Source organism: Rousettus aegyptiacus, unplaced genomic scaffold (genome assembly GCF_014176215.1).
Source record: "Rousettus aegyptiacus isolate mRouAeg1 unplaced genomic scaffold, mRouAeg1.p scaffold_m13_p_3, whole genome shotgun sequence".
NCBI classification, from domain to species: Eukaryota; Metazoa; Chordata; class Mammalia; order Chiroptera; family Pteropodidae; genus Rousettus; species Rousettus aegyptiacus.
Genome location: NW_023416306.1, coordinates 162,410,941 through 162,428,942, shown reverse-complemented (window position 1 = coordinate 162,428,942; position 18,002 = coordinate 162,410,941). Strand labels below are relative to the sequence as shown.

The following is an 18,002-nucleotide window of genomic DNA, read 5'->3' as shown; positions in this document are numbered from 1 at the left end:
AATATCTTTGCTTGTGAGATTAAATCCATTCTTTAAACTTGCCGAAAAATGGAAGTCTTTGGTTATATTTATTAATTCAGTGTAAAATTATTGAAATGAGAATTGTTTCCTAAATCTGAGTAGGTGGATCTTATATATTATGATAGTGTCTCTGTGTGTAGTGCATTACTCATCTTAGATGCTCAAATACTGATTAAATGAAAATGGTTGTAACACTATATTTGCATACCATTTGAAACTTCTTTGTGTTGTCCCTGGTACCTAGTACAGTTTGTGGCAGTGTTTGGAATGTTTTCATTTAATCTTCATATCCAAAAAGGAAGGCATTATGGCACATTAGTTAAGAATATGGACTTAAGAGCATCTTGCCAGGGGTCCATTCTGAGTCTTGCTACTCACTGAACAGGCTTGGGAGGGTTACCTAACCTCTCTGTGTCTCAGTTTCTTTTCTGGGGACACAGTGATACCTGCCTGGTAGTGGTTTTGCATGAATAGATGTACCTAGAATGGCATCTGATACATGACTAATTTTGGTTAATATTATCCTATTTCATAGATTAGGGAGGAAAAAGTTATCCCAAGGGCTTTAAATGAAAAACTGTGTTTCAATTTGCGTATATAATGCGTGCCATTTATTGAGAGCTTACTGTGTAGCAGCAACTATACTGAGACTTCTTCCTGAGATGGTTGTAAATAGTCCCAGGCATTATTCAGGGAGTGTGATTAGTAATTTGGTAATTTGTTATTGCTCGATGGTACATTTCAGCATTTGATTATACTACTCCTGACTATGGCCACTGACTAATGCTTTTGCATTGGGTGTGACTATGGGCTTGTGATAGCATCGTGATGTGGTATTTACTTAAAGTTGGCACTTTTGGTGTTAATGCATGCAAAAAGGGCAAAATGACTCTCCCAAATAGTAAAACATGATTCTAATGGCATAATGCAGGGCAGGAAGCATTGTTTACATTGAGTTGAGGATAGATTAGTATGCATATATAGTGTTCATTATAAATACTTTAAAAATTATAATTATCCAAGCAAGGACAATTCAGGGTTGAAAGAGAAAACCCACTGTCTTCAGCAAAAATTTGAATATAAAAAACATAGACCAAGGAAACAGTTTATGGCCTAATGCACTAGTTCCATGATAAACACACATATATTTATTGTATGTTGTCATTAAGTGAAACTTTATCACCTTTTCACAATTTAGAGAGGAAAGGCAGCTTTTACTATGGTTAAGCCATGTGTCATCAGTACCATGAAGTTAGCCTGTCCCTTGTAATAGGTTCTATAAAATATCACAGTGAGATTGCAATAAGCCTAAAAAATTGAGCTGCTTTAATATTTGGGTCTCGGCTAGTCTGTGAGTTCTTTGAAAACAGTGATTATATTATTAAAAACAATTCGTGTATACAATGCCCGTCATTTATTGAGAGCTTTGTGCGAGCTACGGTGCTTAGTCCTTTACAAACATTTTATTTTAGTTTTAGAACAGCTGAATGAATCAGATAACCCACTTTACACTAATTAGCCCCTGGTCACACAGCTTGTAAATGATGGAATCAGGATGTGAGATCCATCTGACTCAAAACTTCTGTATTATGTTGCCTGTACCAGTGCAACAACTGGTAACATGAAAGGTATTAAATAAATGTTTATCAAATAAGAGAATAAATGGGGATAGACTAGATCCCTGGCCTCAGGGAACTTAGAAGTGAGACAGAAGAGTCAAGCAGTAATTAGGGCTTAGGGTTAAAAGACTTATGGTCCAGATGTGGGCCTGGTGCCAGGGGAGTCCACAGGAGAGGTACCTACATCGAACCAATGGGAGGAGCAGGAGGTATCCTCCTGTGATAGGTGGAGTTTGAGCCAAAAGCCAAAGGGTGAATTGGAATTGGCCAAAGGAGTATGTGGAATGTGTTCCAGATAGAAGAAAGAGAAAATAGTAGATATATTTAGATAGAAGGTGTGAGAGTGATAAAGGGTGAAGTGTCAGAGTTAGGACCCAAATAATTTGGGTATAAAACTGAGCAATTTGAACATCCCGAAAGCTCTTGGCAGACAGGAGGTCTTGGCGGGTTTAGGTTCATGATTAGTTTTATATTTTGATGGTTACTTTGGCAAGTAGTGTAGGGGATGGCATATAGGGAGGCAGATGAGAGACTCTGAGACCATTAGGCTATTCTGTAATTGGGGAGGGCCTAGATGAAGGCAGTGGGGTTGAAGAGGACTTTTTACATATTAAAGAGGCCTTGATGACTGAAGATGAATGGCAAGTTTGGTGAAAGGATAACTCTAAGTGTATGGTTTAGATGGATTGTTATTCCTTACTAAGAGAGCAAATGCAGGAGAAGGAAAAGATTTAGGAAAAAATGTTATGTTTGGCTGGGGATGTGTCGAGCTTGAAGTGCTAAGGAGTAGCTCCATGAGTCCGAGGCTCAGTGGCAAAGTGGCAAAGACTAGGGAGGTTCTGGGTGTGAGGGAGATAGATATGGGCATAAACAGAATGTCAGAGGTAGCATATGTGAGAGTATGAAACAGAACATTGAACCCCATGAAAGTAAAGTATCGTGCCCTTGTCATTCACACCTGGTAAGGTGCCAATGGCTTGAACTTAGGGCCTGTCTGGCTTCGAAGCCTAGCGATATGCCAGTTTCATGATAAAACTTGTCTCCTTCCTTCCCTTTGTTTATATTGCTCCCCAAAGGATATGTTGTTGCTCAATTACTGGTTTTGTCATTTCTCTGTTCAAGCGGTCATCAGCCATGTTTTAGGTGTATCAGATGTTGGTCCCTGCACCTTCCAGTTCTTTCTTTCTATGCATTCTGATGCTGGTCTTGTATGAGGTTTCCTTAGTACAGCTTGGCCTCGTGATCATTATGTGGCATCCTTAATAGTAACAGATAGCACTTATAAATCTCTAATAAGGAAGAGGAGGGTGGTGGTTCCTTTCAGCATTGTTGCATATAATAAATATTTTCCTATAAGATGTTGAGGGGAAAATTACCTGAGATTCATCCTTCCCATCCTGGCCCCCCAGATGTTGTAGTTGACAAGTGGTCTTAAGACAGAGAACTAGTTTCATTTCTTCTAATAAACACCCTGTGAGTCAAGGTCCTCAGGATAAATTTGTAATCAAAAGATTCATCCATACTTATCAAGCTTACCTCCCAGCCAGCCCTCATCTCAGTAAGAGAGAAACTTGTTTGTGGCTTGGAATCTGTATTTTAGCTATTGGGCAAACAATATCCCTGTTTGCCCAATGGTGGGCAAAACAGATGTAGGCAAAAAAATAATCTGGGATATGACTTTCTATAGCTCAGCTTTGCCCAAGAGCTGGCTAAATATGGATGTCCTAGGGGGAGCGCATAAAGCACCAAGAAAAAGTATTCATGATTTTTTTTTTTATTCATACTTTCGAACACTTTTTTTTTAGGCAACCTCCCGACTTCTAGTGAATTACCCAGAGCCCTATCGTTCTCAAATATTGGATTATCTCTTTAAGGTAATGGAAAAATAATTATTTAATGGGACCTACGATAGTATGGGGAATATCACCTGTAGAATTTGTCACCTTCAAAATTCTAGTTTTTTTTTTTTTAATGACAAGTTACTTTGGGGATAAGTTGCTATTTATTTCAAGTTTTGTTTTGGTTTTCTCATCTATAAGATCAAAAGCAGCAATTAGTAATTGTCTTGAAGAGTTTTGTCTTTCATAACAGTGACTTGGTATTAATACTGTTACTTCTTTCTCCAGCCAAACTTCGGTGCCTCTTTGCATATTCTAAAAGTCGAAATAGGTGGTGACGGGCAGACAACAGGTAGGAGTATTTGGGAAATGGGTTCCCCCACAACATTTGAAACTATACCTAAACTTGTGGACTATGACTTTGGAATATAAATGATACCAACATTTTCTTGATATTGATTATTGCTTAGTAGATTGTTCCTTATTCCTTTTTTATTATAATTTTAAAAATTGTATCAAAATATGCATTTCTTTCCCATCAAAAATAATATTTGGACTTTATAGTGTATGTTTAGTTGAAGTAATCAGTAGTAAATAAATCCACTGTTTTCTATAAACTATATTCATTAGACAGAGCACAGGGACAGTTTAAAATGCATTGAAAAGTTAGAAAAAGAAAGCTTTTAATAGTGTATAAAACAAGTAAGGTGTTATTGGTTTGAAATAAAATAGGTGGAAAAAATATAAGCAATCATTTCAGATACATAGCTCTTTTCTAAAAAAATTATTTTTAACTCTAAACCTTCAGTCTTCATTGTCGCCATTTTGATTGGCTTTGTGTAGTACATATAGTTAATTAAAAGTTTATAGGCCTCTGGTTTCCAGGAAGAAGAACAAGGAATTTAATATAGCTTGTCATTTATAGGTCAGATTCCATTATAGTGAACTCTAGAGTATTGTCTGTATATTCGTGTTCCTGCTAGCGATTTGGGAATAATTTTTGTTAAACAGATATATCTGTGGGAGTGGTATTAGTCTTTAACTTATGTTGAAAGAGAAACACAAAATTAAAACAAAAGAAAACCCTTCATAAGAGGACCTGTATTTTATTGTCAGATCCTTTTATGCAGAATTAATAATTTGACATTTGCTGTAGCTAAATTAGAGATAGAAATACAGAAGCAGGCAGTTCTTGTGAATTCTGATGTTTACCTTTAAGAAGGAATAAGCAAGGGTTTCTCTCCTTGTGAGACCCTTAACAAGGGCAGGTGTTTGTGAGGCATGGTTACACCTGGAGATTCATTTCATTACCTACCTTGACACGCCATAGAGGTTAGTATAGAAATTTTTTATAATGGCAACGTGTACTTATTCCTTTTTTCACTCAAAACTCTGTTGTCTTGGTACAGCAAGGCCTGGTATAGGGTGAAAGAATGCAGTATGAGAATTGGGGCTTAGGTGCCCAGGATTCACATCCGGGTGTGCGAAGCTGCAGGTAGAGGTGACGTGAACTTAAAGTTGACATGGGAATTTAAAAAGCGCAGAGAGACCAAATGCCCAGCAGAATGTAGCCCTAGGAATTTTCAATTATTTGAGGCGAAAACACTTCTCTTATCACTGCATATACTATGAGGTTGTGCTTTTATTATTGAAGATATTTACAGTGCTTAGGATAATGGCATAAGATGAAATAATATGCTTTGATCTTCCATCTTCAAGTTATATGAGATTATTCTTATTTGCCCCATTTCAGGATGGGAACCGGCATACTACTTCTGTGAAATTTGTGTATGTGCATCAGTCAGGGAGAGTGGCCCTCTCAAGCGCCATTAATGGATAGTTTCCTTTCTCTTTTGCTTTCTCTCATTCAGATGGCACTGAGCCCTCCCACATGCACTATGCATTAGAAGAGAATTATTTTCGAGGATATGAGTGGTGGTTAATGAAGGAAGCTAAGAAGCGGAACCCTAATATTATACTCATGGGTAAGATGTGAAGTTTGCCATGCCTTTGGCAATCTGTTTTAACTTTAAAATTCTGAATCATGTATGTGGAGTCTTTACGAACACTAAAGTACTATTAGTGTTGTGAATACTACCATATGCTACCAGCAGCAAGACATGTGCCAGGCACAATTCTTCTTTACTCTTATATACTATGTGTGATCTTTATAATACTTCTGGAGGAAGGCATTACTCTTCGCATTGTACAGAAGGAGCAGTACGGGCTTAGAGAGTTTATGCCACTAACTGAAGGTCAGATAATTAATAAATGGCAAAATCAGATTTAGAACCTATTCCATTCTAGTAGGTTTTTTTTTTTTTTTTGATGCTAAACTTAAAATTTCTCATCAAAATTTGTGAGATGGCAATGCTTTTTATAAAATTGTACATTATACACAGTAGTATATTCCAACTATTTGCAAAATCGTGTATCATATGTAGTAGTAAGCTTCATTTCTAGAAGCAGTATGTACAAAAGTTTCTTTATTTGTTTTGAACCTCAGGGATGCGGCAGTCCCTGTTCTAGGCACTGGGGAGACCGAACTATCCAGCCCCCTATTCCTGCCCTTGTGAAGCTTAGGTTCTAGTGGCTGGATAATTAGATGATTTCTCAGATGGAACTATATTTATTTCAGAGTTCTTCTGTAGCAATGTACACATACTTGTAAAATAAACATGTACAGTGATGGCATATTTCATCATTTGAAATGAGATTGAATTTTTGAAACTGGCTTGTACATTCAGACTAAGTTCAGTGAGATTAATGAGATCTATTTTGTAGACTTGCTTTCAAGTGACTGTAAAAGTCATTTTCAACAATCCAAGGACGAGCATATAATTTTCTAAATTAAAAAAATGAGGAATCAGTGTGTTCTTAGTAAATGGGCTTTTATAAGAGATTCCAGAAATGTTTTGAGCAGTAAAAAGCATTATTGACTTCACATACTGGCCCATTGGGCTGCTTTCAAGGTCAGTTCTCATTTAAATATAGACAGTCTGGCATGCTGAACCTAATCCTAACAAAGACTTACACATGGTTAGCCTTCAGAATGTATTTGCTATTTCATTGTTTTAAAATGCTCCATTATTTTAATGTTATATTTCTTAGGCATTCCTCATGATTTTAGAAAAATAAGCATTTGGTCATTTTGATTTTGATTTTTTTCAGTAGTGAACTAGACTGGTAATATATGAACAGTTAAGGAGCTTAACCATTGAGCTTATTTTAATATATTAGTAACAGAATTAGGATTTATAATTGTAATTAGTGCTTCTCTACTCCTTATTTTTTTACTTAAAAATAATAATTAAGGCATTAGAAAAATGCGGAATATTAAATCTATATCATTTAACAAAGGTATCTTTCCCTATTGAGTCATTGGTATTTGTGTTGATAAATTCGATTGCCTAATTTATATTTTAAGTAGCCTTAGTAATGAATGAGGAATTCATATTATACTTACCTCAGAGAGTAGTTACGCATAAGCCTTTCTGAACTTTTTGATTTGACCTCAGAGAATAGAAATTGGACATTGAAATGTCTCCTATAGCAGATTTCGGAGATGTTAAGTTAAACTGTATATTTCTTTGAGAGAGGCATTTGATATTTGTTTTTATTTCTTTTTCGTGAACGAGCATTTGGAATTGTTGAATCTGACTCTGAGGATCAATAAGGAATTACAGTGTCATAAACTGGAAGAGATTTTAAAAATGTGTGCATGGTACATAATCTTTCCTTTAGTCCTATCTGTATTGGCTTTTTGCTTTGCCTGTGTTCTTTTCGGTATCTTTTGCTTTGTTTTTAATAGTGCCAGCACTGTTATACCCACTCTACCTTTGCCTCTTCCTTTCCTGCAGGGTTGCCATGGTCATTCCCTGGATGGCTGGGGAAAGGTTTCAACTGGCCTTATGTAAATCTTCAGTTGACTGCCTACTACGTTGTGACCTGGATTGCGGGTGCCAAGTATTATCATGATTTGGACATTGATTACATTGGGGTTAGTAATATATTTAAAACATGCTTAATTTTTGGACATTTATTTGTAATTTTTTTTAAAGTAATTTAATTCTGAGGCACTTTGTTGACTAACCATTTTGTGTTGTGAGACTAATTTGTTCTCTCGGTGTGTGATAATAACATAAATTAACTACATATAGCCTTTTATTCTTGCTCTTTGCTTATCCAAATTCTTCCCACTTTTGAAAATCATACTGTTTACCTTCTTTGAATCTTTTTTAAAATGTCTGTTTTTGGTACCACCCTAGCTCAAATCTTTGAAGCTTACTCGAGTTTTTCTAGTTCTTCCAATAATACTATGTTTATAATTACAGTTTAAAGATTAATCTTATTTTGCTCTATGAGTCTTCCATTGCTCTAAACCAGGGGAGGCAGACTTTTCCTTAAAGGACCAGAAAGGAAATTTTTTAGGTTTTGTGGTTCAAGAGGTGTTCTTATGGATATTATGTAGCTAATTATATAACCATTTGAACTGTAACCGTTTAAAACTGTAAAACCATTCTTAGCTCTCAGGCAATAAAAATAGGAGTGGCATGCCAGATTTGTCAGGCTGGTGGAAATCTGCGCACCCTTATCCTAAACCGTTATTTAATGATTTAAAAAATGTCAAACATGATATTTTGTCTTTGTAGCTGGTAGCTGGTCTGTTGTCAGGCCAGAGGCATGCCTCAGATTTCATTGTACCCTACAGAGCCCTAAGCACACATATAGTGGTGCTTCATACTTTTGTTTATTAATATGCCATCTGTCAAAACTGATTTATAAAGCTTTCATGCAATTGGCAAGCAATTATTGAGCTCCTGCAATGCGGCAGGAACAATGACTGTTATGTTCTAGGAACACCAGGATTAATAAGCTCTTGAGGAGTTCAGTGAGAGAACCAGACACTGGAACAGATAAACTGTGGTGCCATGGATGATATAGGACATGAGGATGAGCCACGGGCTGCAACCCAGAAGCAAGAGTACACTTGGTGTTATTATTCCTCTCCAAATTATAACTGCAAATTAGTTTGTATTTGAGAAATTTCTTACGCGTTAGGATATTTTAACCCATAGTGAGACTAACTATAGGTTTGGGTCTAATAGCATTTTATTTTGGTAAAGTCACACTTAGAAACTGTTTCTTGTAAATAATGGGTGAGTCACATCTTTTTTAGACTCTTGATGACTTGGTAATCACATGCTGTGGCGAGGAGCTTCTTTGATAAGAGCCCTTTCCTGTATCACTGGCGTAAAAAGAGTTCCAGCGCCGGGACTCTGGGCTCATCTCTGTTGTTAACAGTTTTCTCAGCCGCAAGATGAACATCACGGAAATTCTCTGTCAACTCTAAATCCCCATGCTTCGTGATTCTGAACCTAAGAGATCTGCGAATGTTCCCTTTGTGACATAGCATGCCATTGTGATTCTCTTTGTGTGTGAAAAAGAGTCACTCCTACACGATGTGTGTGTGTGTTCCTGCTTTCAGGTGTGGTGAAGTATTACAGCCATCCCCGGCCAGGTCTGTCGGTCTCTAGAGCCTCGTGTCATTCCCGGCACACGTTGCATTGTTGGTATTTGTCGAACGAATGAATGAATATTCCATTTTTAGCGTCTCTGAAATAAATGATTTTAAAATAATACCCATCCAGTATTTTAAGCGTTTTAAAAATAGTATTTTTAATTTTAAAAAGTTAATTTTAAAATAAAGATTTATTGCTTTATAAATATCTTTAAATTCTATAACCAGGACATTCCATAAAGTAAGAAAAATACCTTTCCAGGTGATAGGAAAGATGATGAAAGGAGCGGCAGCTTAATGATAATGTTTACTTTATGACACTTTAACATTTTTAATTCAGACTTTTTGACTTTTTTTTTTTTTGCAGATTTGGAATGAGAGGTCATTCGACATCAATTATATCAAGGTCTGTACAACTTTAAAATGTTTTAATCTTTAAGTTACTAGTGAATAATTCCTTTATGTTTCCATGGAAATTAGTAGTACTGTTACTTGTTTTGTGAGTTGTGACATAAAATTCAAACAAAATCTTAATGTTAACATTCCTGATAAAGCATATGTAATTCCCTTCAAACCCCAAATTACCTTCGCCTGAAGAGTTGTGTTGAATTTTCCGATTTTAAAATTCATTATTAGTGGAATTATAATAATCACTATAAAAACAGTTGTGTTATTTTAGACTTTTAGGCCTTAAAGAAGTGTAGTTTTTTTTTATTGTCTCATATCAAAATTTCTAGTACATGGGCTCCTTGTCTTCTTTGGAATGCCAATATATTGGAGTGTATTATATTTTTCTATTTGGAATTAGAACATAGGTAGTAACAAACATTTATAAAGTGTGTGATTTTTGAGCCATTTTCCTAAATATTTATCTTCATTTAATTCTCACTACTTCCCTTATGAGATAAATACTATTATTGCTATTTTTCAGGAAGGGGAATCTGAGAATAACCCCTTCTGTCCTTGGAAAACAAAAGTAGTTTAACTTCTAGGTGGAGATATTCTCTAGTTTACCTTTCAGTTCCATTTGTTTTATTTTATGTGTCTTTTCTCTAAAAAATATAATTTTGTGGTTATATTTTGTTTCAGTTTTTAAAACATTTTCTTCCAACTGAGTGACTTATGTTTCAAGCACTAAATTTCTTTTGTTTACTCATTCAGTTGATCAGCTAGCATTTACTCAACACCTAGTTTGTCAGGCATTGTGCACATGCTTGGAATACAAGGATAAAAATGACTGTTTCTTCCCTAAGGAGTTCATGTTTGGGTGATCTGGAGTTCCATGTGGACAATTAAAATACCAGTCATTATTTCCCTAACAGAATAATATGTATACAGGGCTCTCGGGAGGTACAGAGAGGAGATGACATTTCTGCCCGGGTGGACAAGGGAGGTCTGTTAGAGGAGGTGACACACACTTGCAGTCTTCAAGATGGGATGCAGAGGAGCTCCCCAAGTGGCTACAGTAGGGGTATGCCACTGCAAATAAACTCTTCTCTGAGAATGCTGCTATTTATACTGATTTTGATATGGAAACTTATTTAAAAGTGCAGCTTATAGGCTTGTATATTTTGGCGTGTTATTTGAATGTACTGTATAACATGTAAGCAACTTTGGAGGTGATGGTCTAGGAATAGCACTAGACAAACTAGATAGATTCATAGTGAAAAATGCAAGTTTGAGTCACTTGCTCTCTCTTTTCTCTGTAAGAATAAGAAAGAATTTCCTGGTGATGAAGCTCAAGATTGGTCTCCCAATAGAGGGATAGGGATTCTCAATTCTGAATCTTGAGAATTGGTTTCCATTTACTATTAAGGATCTGTTCACATTGCTTCCAGAGTGCCCTAGAAACCTCATGTGAAAGATGAACTTAGATTGCTACTCTAATTTGGACCTTGTTTTAAAATTCTATAGTACATCAGTTTTGAGAAATCATCCATTTAAAGTAACAACGTGGAATCGACTAGAGCTTTAATTATTTGCTTCCTAAAAGAGCACATTAAATGGAAAATTCCTGATGTAGAAAAGTTATAATGTGAAAAGAGAGGTTGTGAAAATCTTTGTTCTTTCTTATCTTAATTAATTAGATCAATATTTACTGAGCACCTACTACTATGAGCTGGACTGTTCCAAGTTGTTGGTATTACAGCAGTGGGCTTATTCATATCCATTCATCAAGAACCATTTCTGTTTTGAAATCTAATTTTTCTATTCCCGGGTTAAATGATATCTCCTCTTCTCTGCTCTTTAGCAAGTTGGCAATCCATACATTTTGGTATATACGTCTTTGCCGATTTTCTAGTACACCTGTTAGTTTTAGTGTCCTGGTGAGGGTGTTTGTTGCCTAAGGACGAGGACCCCATCTTGTGTTTCTTTTAGAGTCCCCATGGGGCCCAAGTACAGTACTAAATACTGGAGTAGGCACTCTGTGCTTTGTCAATTTATTTCCTATGAGAATTTAGCTTGTTACTTTCAATTTTCAAGAGTAAATTGTCCTGAGGGTAGATTTTATTGCCTATCCTGTCAAAGCCTGTGAAAGATTTAAGGGGAACAATGGAATGTTTCTTATTTCTATTTATACTATGGTACAAAATATTAAGAACTGAAATGTTTTTGGTAATGGCACAATATTTGAAGACATTGGAAAAAGTGAAAAAAATTATAGATTAAAGCATTTCATTAAATGGTATGGTTAGTATGATCTCAATTTTATTATTGTATCTTCATAGGAAAATTACTGAAAGAATGTATACCAAAATAATAGTGGTTATTTCTGGTAGTAGTATTATGAGTTTGTTTTTTTTTTAATTAACTTTCTATCCTCCCACCCAAATTTTCTATGGTTAAACATTTTCGAGTCAGAGGTAAACATTTTTACCTCTTGAGTTTGTTCATTTTCTTTTCACATTCCCATGAAGTAGGTGATCTTAATGATAATGCCTTTATTTTATACAGGAGGCATGCTTCTACGGGCAAATAATATTGACACTATCATCCAGAATGCTGATTTTTGAAGATACTTTAGTTATCCTGGTTGTGATTCAACAGGTGAGAGCTCATTTGTAACCTATCCTATACTCTGTTTCTCTCTCTGAAAGGTTTTAAGAAGAATGCTGAACTATCAAGGTCTCCAGCATGTGAAAATCATAGCGAGTGATAATCTCTGGGAGCCCATTTCTGCTTCTATGCTGCTTGACCCCGAGCTCATGAAAGCGATTGATGTTATAGGGTAAGTGTTTTACTTTGAAATCTGAATTTCTCGTTGACCGTGCCTTTGTCATTGCCCTTTCCTCCCCATTTGATTACACGTTCAGAAAGTAGCTCTCTTGTATTTATTTAACCAGAGCCTGTACAACTGATATTTCATTTCTTTGTCTTTGAAACATATATATTTTGGGGTCTTTCTATGACAATGAAACGTTTTGGTAACTTTTAAAAATCGTGTCAACATTTTCAGTAATAAAACATGGCTTTGTTTAGATTAAGAGGCAGTGAAGTATTTAAATTTTAGAAATTATAAAAGACAATGTCATGAAATCAGTTTGTAACCCTCAGACTTCCTGTGGTTGGGAATTCTGTCATGAATGCGTGTTGGCCTGGTGTGGTGCTCTGATTATGACTTCTGTATGTCTCCTTAGCGGTATGACTTTGACCCTGCTCCCGTAGTCCAATCTGCCTTTCAGCCCTCTGCATCTTGACCTCACTGGGCCCCAGCAATATTTTTTATTCTGTGTCTTATTTATCCATCTATCCATCCAACCGTCTATCTACAAACTATCTACTTTCAGTTTTATTGAGAAATAATTTGCTATACCTCACTGTACAGGTTTAAGGTATACAGCATGATGGTTTGATTTACATATATTGTAAGATAATTACCACAATAGGTTCAGTTGACATCTATGACCTCATATAGATAGAATAAGAAGAAAAAGAAATTCTTCTTGTGATGAGAGTTCTTAGGATCTACTCTCTAGCAGCCTGCCTGTACACCGTACAGCGGTGTTTGCTGCAGCCGTCACGTGCTCGTTTCAGCCCCGGTGTTTGTTTTTCTTATACCTGGCATATTGTAGCGTTCGACCACCTTCCTCCAATTCCCCTTTTCCTACCCTGCCCAGCAGTACTTTTTCGAAGCAAGTTTTAATTGTATCTGTTATGACAATGTATATAAACATTTGAAATAGAATACATGTATATGTGGAATTTGTTCTTTATTCAGTGCAAAGACTCTTCTTGATCTAATGTACTTTTTATGAAGAATTTCGAACATGCACAAAAGTTGGCAGAATAACATAATAAATATCCATGTTCCCATCACTCAGCCTCCATAAGCATGAGCTCATGGCTGCACATACTGTGAAATGATGAAGATGTTTTGCCTAATTATATACATTTAAAAAATTATATTCTTAACCTTTACATTTTGTTGAAGTAGCAATGGATGTTGGAAGAGACCCAGATTTTGGTATTTGTTCTATCCTTCTTTGTTGAGATCATCTAATAAATTATTTAGGTTTTAAACATAATATAACAGTTCCATTGTTTTCTGAATGAGAGATGTAACATCTATTTCTATAATTTTTAGGAGTTTCTTTTAAATTTTAAAAATAATGTATGCTCATTATAGAAAATTTGGAAATTGTAGAAAACTATAGGGTTAGAATTTAGTCATAATCCTAACATCTTGAAATCATTGGTAACATATTAGCATATTACTTTCCAGGCCTTATTTTTTTATATGAGTATTTTTTTAATGAGAGATACACTAAACATGCATTTGGCTGAGTGACGACAAGAGGAATCTTAAAACTATTTGGCTAAAGCATCAAAGATGAATATTATGATGTTAGGATGAAGTTCTGTGATATAAGAATAATTCTAAAATGTAAGAAATTATTAAAATTATGTTTACAAAGATTACTAGCTATATTTTCCAAGTCGGGCATTATGATGCCAGAACAATAATTTCTTAACCCTGTTAGGTGCTACCTTGATTTTGGGTCTCTGTAATATATAGTTACAACACTGAGTAGATGCCTGTTTTCAGCTGGATTCAATGACTCAATAGACTCTTGGTGGAACCTCATTTTTATCAAATACTTCTCTTTGTATTTTTATTACTTTTTATATATTCTTTTCTTCCTCATGAAATCCTGAAACGCCAAATTGATGTACCCTAATTGATCTTTACTAGGTATACTGAATTCCCAGAAAGGACTTTCTCGTAGAAGATTCATGAACTAAATGAAATTAACTAACTAAAAACTAAAACAGGTCTTCAAAATCATTCTTTTAATGTTATGAGCCCTACTACACCAAACTATAAAGATTAGAATTATGATATAATCTATTCTCCATTGTCTGCTTATATTATTATAAATTTTTTGGAAATAATCGTTGGCCTAAAAAGTATATACTCATGTTCCTAAAGTTTTTTAGTTAACATGCTCTCTTATGTTTATATTAACTGTCAGTCTGCTTTCTGTTGTACATTTGAAATTTCTTAACTGTTTTTATTCAATGATGAATAGTTATGGCAATGTTCTACTTTTGGAAGAATAAATATATATTTATACTTCACCTGACTGACTCCTCTCAAATGTTAGAATGAGGGAGGGATTTATCACTTTGGGGCAGGGTTTCTCAACCTCTGCACTTTTGATATTTTCGCTGGACAATTCTTTGTTGTGGGGACCTATTCTGTGCATTTTAGGATGTTTAGCAGTGTTTCTGGCCTTTACTCGATGCCAGTAGCAAATCCTGCCCTGCCTTCTCCAGGCAGAATCACTCAGAGCAGCCACCACTGCTCTGGGATAATAACTGGAAGCTTTCTAAAAGTAGTTAATTCTTTTTATTCAAGAAGGAACTCTGTGTGAGTTTTTATTGTTTTTGTCTGGGAATAAATGCCAAGCTGCTTTTCTTTCTGTCTGCAAGGGTTAAGACAGGGGAGGAGGTACTACTTTATATGATAGATTCGTTAGTCTTATTTTTAGCTTCCTTCTTACTCCTTCATTCCTAGTGTCCCAAATTCTGTACTTCCCCTGGGAAGTCTGAATCCTATCTCCACCTCATTTGTCTCTTGGAGTGTTTACGTCTGTGGCTTCCTCTGCTACCTCCATCTATCAACATCCTTTCATACATTTTATGGTTTCTCGAAACAGATAGACATTTTCCATTCATTGATGGTCATTCATCCCATTTTGTGTGTCGTTATCTCATTTTAATGATGTCCTGAGACACAAGAACGGGAAGCAGATGTTTAGTCAGTCTGACATCTACCTAGAAGCTGTCCCTTGTTCTCAAATAAAATGTTGGAAAAGTCATGTATTTTTATTTATTCAGCTAATAGATATAAGTGCCACATTTTGACCTCTTCCCATTCCCTCCCACCCTTTCTTTTCTAGAGCTCATTATCCTGGAACCCATACAGTAAAGGACGCAAAGTTGACTAAGAAGAAGCTTTGGTCTTCTGAAGATTTTAGCACTTTAAATAATGATGTTGGTGCAGGCTGCTGGGGTCGCATATTGAATCAGAATTATATCAACGGCTTCATGACTTCGTAAGTTATTAAAAACTTTTGAAGATTTTTAGTTTGAAAAATTTCAGAAACACAAGTAGAAAAAATTATAATAGACTTTCATATTCTCACAATCTAGGTTCAATGATTGTAAACGTTTTACCTTATTAGCTTCATCTATACTTATATCTATAGCTAAGCTGTATCTATTTTTCTGTATTTGAATATAGTCTGTATTGAATAAAGTCAAGCTTATTGAGATATAATTTATTTACAGTAAAATTTGTACACTTCTATGATTTGTAACAAGCTATATACACACATGTATATAAATTATGCAATAAATGACATTTACTCCTAAATATTTTAGTATGTTACTTCGAATATTAAGGATATTCTCCTACATGATCACAATATCATTTTGATATATAAGAGTGTAAGAGCATTTTTAAAAGTATTTCTAATGCCTAGTCTATATTCAAATTTTCCTAATTGCGTCCAAAAATGTCATTATAGCTTCTTTTTTAAAAGTTAGGAGCCAGGTACCATGCATTGCATTTTGATGTCATGATCCTAAAATCTCTTAATTTAGAGTAGTTTCCTTCCTTCCTCTTTTTTTTTTTTTAATGTGACCTTTTGAAAGACTAGGCAAGTTATCTTGTGGACTAGCCCCTTCCCAATCTGACATATAGCGTACTTAATTTGTGTAACTATTTCCAGGAACAGAGAGAGAATACAACTCTAAATTTCTCAGGGAAGTATCTCTTCAATGCTTTGAGAAACTTTAATTGAAATTAGATCCAAAGTAGCTATTTAAAACAGTAATAAACATAACAAAAGCAAGTCAATACATACTTTCATGCTGTTAATGTGAGCAGATATATTATTCTGACAGGCTTCGTGCTTTTTTTTCTCTTTTTGAAAGGAAAGATAATGGAGAGTGGCTCTAATAACTTAATTTGACATTAAGAGTCATGCTTGTGGCAGAGAATTTAGTAACCGCATAAGTGCAAAGAAGGAAACAAAATCATTCATATTTTTACCATCCAAAAGTAACTAACAAAGATTTCGGTGTACGTCCTCCCATTTATGTTATATATATATATATATATATATAAGTGTAATACAAAATTGAGACCAAACTATATAATGTTTAGTAAAGAAGCTTCTTTTAACAAGGCATTATGAACTTTTTCTCATATTCGAGTGTACTAATACTTCATCATTTTCAATGTTTACATATGTTCGGTTACATAAAGCAGAATTTCCCAAACTTGCCTTGTCTCAAGTAGCACTTGAAACACTTGTTTATATGGATTCCTTGGCACCTGCCCAGACCACTGAACCCCAATCTCCAGGGAAGACACCTGGGATTCGGTTGGTCTAGTGAGTGCTCCAGGTGATTCTGATGCCACACAAGTTTGGGAAACGGTGATACAGAACATATATTATACCTTGTTGATTTTTCTCTTCCTAGAAGTAGAAGTTGTTTCTATTTCAGTTAACAGCTTTGTATGCACTGCAGTGTTCAATTGTATATAGTTATCTTTATAGATATCTATGATTTCCTTAGGGTGTTTCTTAGAAATGGAGTCAAAATCTGGGTCAGAGGTATAAAGATTTCCAAAGCTTTTGTGTAAATTACAAAATACTCTCTAGATAGTTTGTTTTCATTTCTGTTTTAGCTCTATCCAGAAAAGATACTGTGATCATGAGTAAAATCATGAGAGCTCTTAAAATTTTCACTGGTAGTAAAGATTTTTGAAAATTGGAACTATTATTTCTACTTTATATTGACAGAATTAGAAGGCTTTGATTTTCTAAAAATGCCAGTCTCTCATTTTATTATGGCCGAGGACTTGATAAGGAAAATAAAATTCTGTGGGTAAGCTCTGTGGTTTTCTTTTTTTATTTTTAGGCTGTGAGGAACCCAGCCAGTACCAGGTCCAGAGCTTCCCTTTAGCCCTAGGATTTTCCTCAGAACTAGAGTCTCAGTCTTAGTATTCAGCACCAGCTGTGGACATCTGAAAGAATGGACCAAAGTATAGACCAACAAGCTGACCCACTTAGTGCTTATAGATGAAGAAAAATCATAGCGGTGCTGTAGCTCAGACCTTGCTCTACACTCTTCATATGCATTTATTTAATCCTCACAACAATCACATGAGATAGGTACAATATTATCCTCATTTTACAGATGAGGAAAGAGAGGTTAAGTGGTGGAACCATGATTTGAACCCAGGTGGTCAGACTCTAAGAGTTTTCAGTTGCAAAACTTTGCAGCATCTCAGAGTCGAGTTCATAAAATTATGTCAATAAAACTGAGGCACTAAGAAGGCAGGCTGACAAAGGAAAGCAGGTATGGATAAAGCCTTTTTGTGTGTTTGACTCAGATATGTGACATGTGTACTAGTAGGGCATCATCCATCCTCTGGTTACACCATTGCTCAGTAAGAATTGTACAACTCATATACATTTATATTTT

General features: G+C 35.3%; 1 protein-coding gene across 2 annotated transcripts in view; it reads left to right on the top strand.

Annotated features, from left to right (window-relative positions):
- Positions 1-18,002, top strand: part of GALC (galactosylceramidase) — a 50,161-nt gene that overhangs the window by 10,533 nt on the left and 21,626 nt on the right. For both annotated transcript variants that reach the window (XM_016123819.2, XM_016123818.2), the window contains exons 2-8: positions 3,446-3,514; positions 3,767-3,830; positions 5,350-5,463; positions 7,339-7,478; positions 9,367-9,405; positions 12,098-12,228; positions 15,404-15,559. In XM_016123819.2, the coding sequence (XP_015979305.2) occupies positions 5,370-5,463; positions 7,339-7,478; positions 9,367-9,405; positions 12,098-12,228; positions 15,404-15,559 (560 nt within the window). In that variant the 5' untranslated portion in view covers positions 3,446-3,514; positions 3,767-3,830; positions 5,350-5,369. The remainder of the gene's footprint in view (positions 1-3,445; positions 3,515-3,766; positions 3,831-5,349; positions 5,464-7,338; positions 7,479-9,366; positions 9,406-12,097; positions 12,229-15,403; positions 15,560-18,002) is intronic.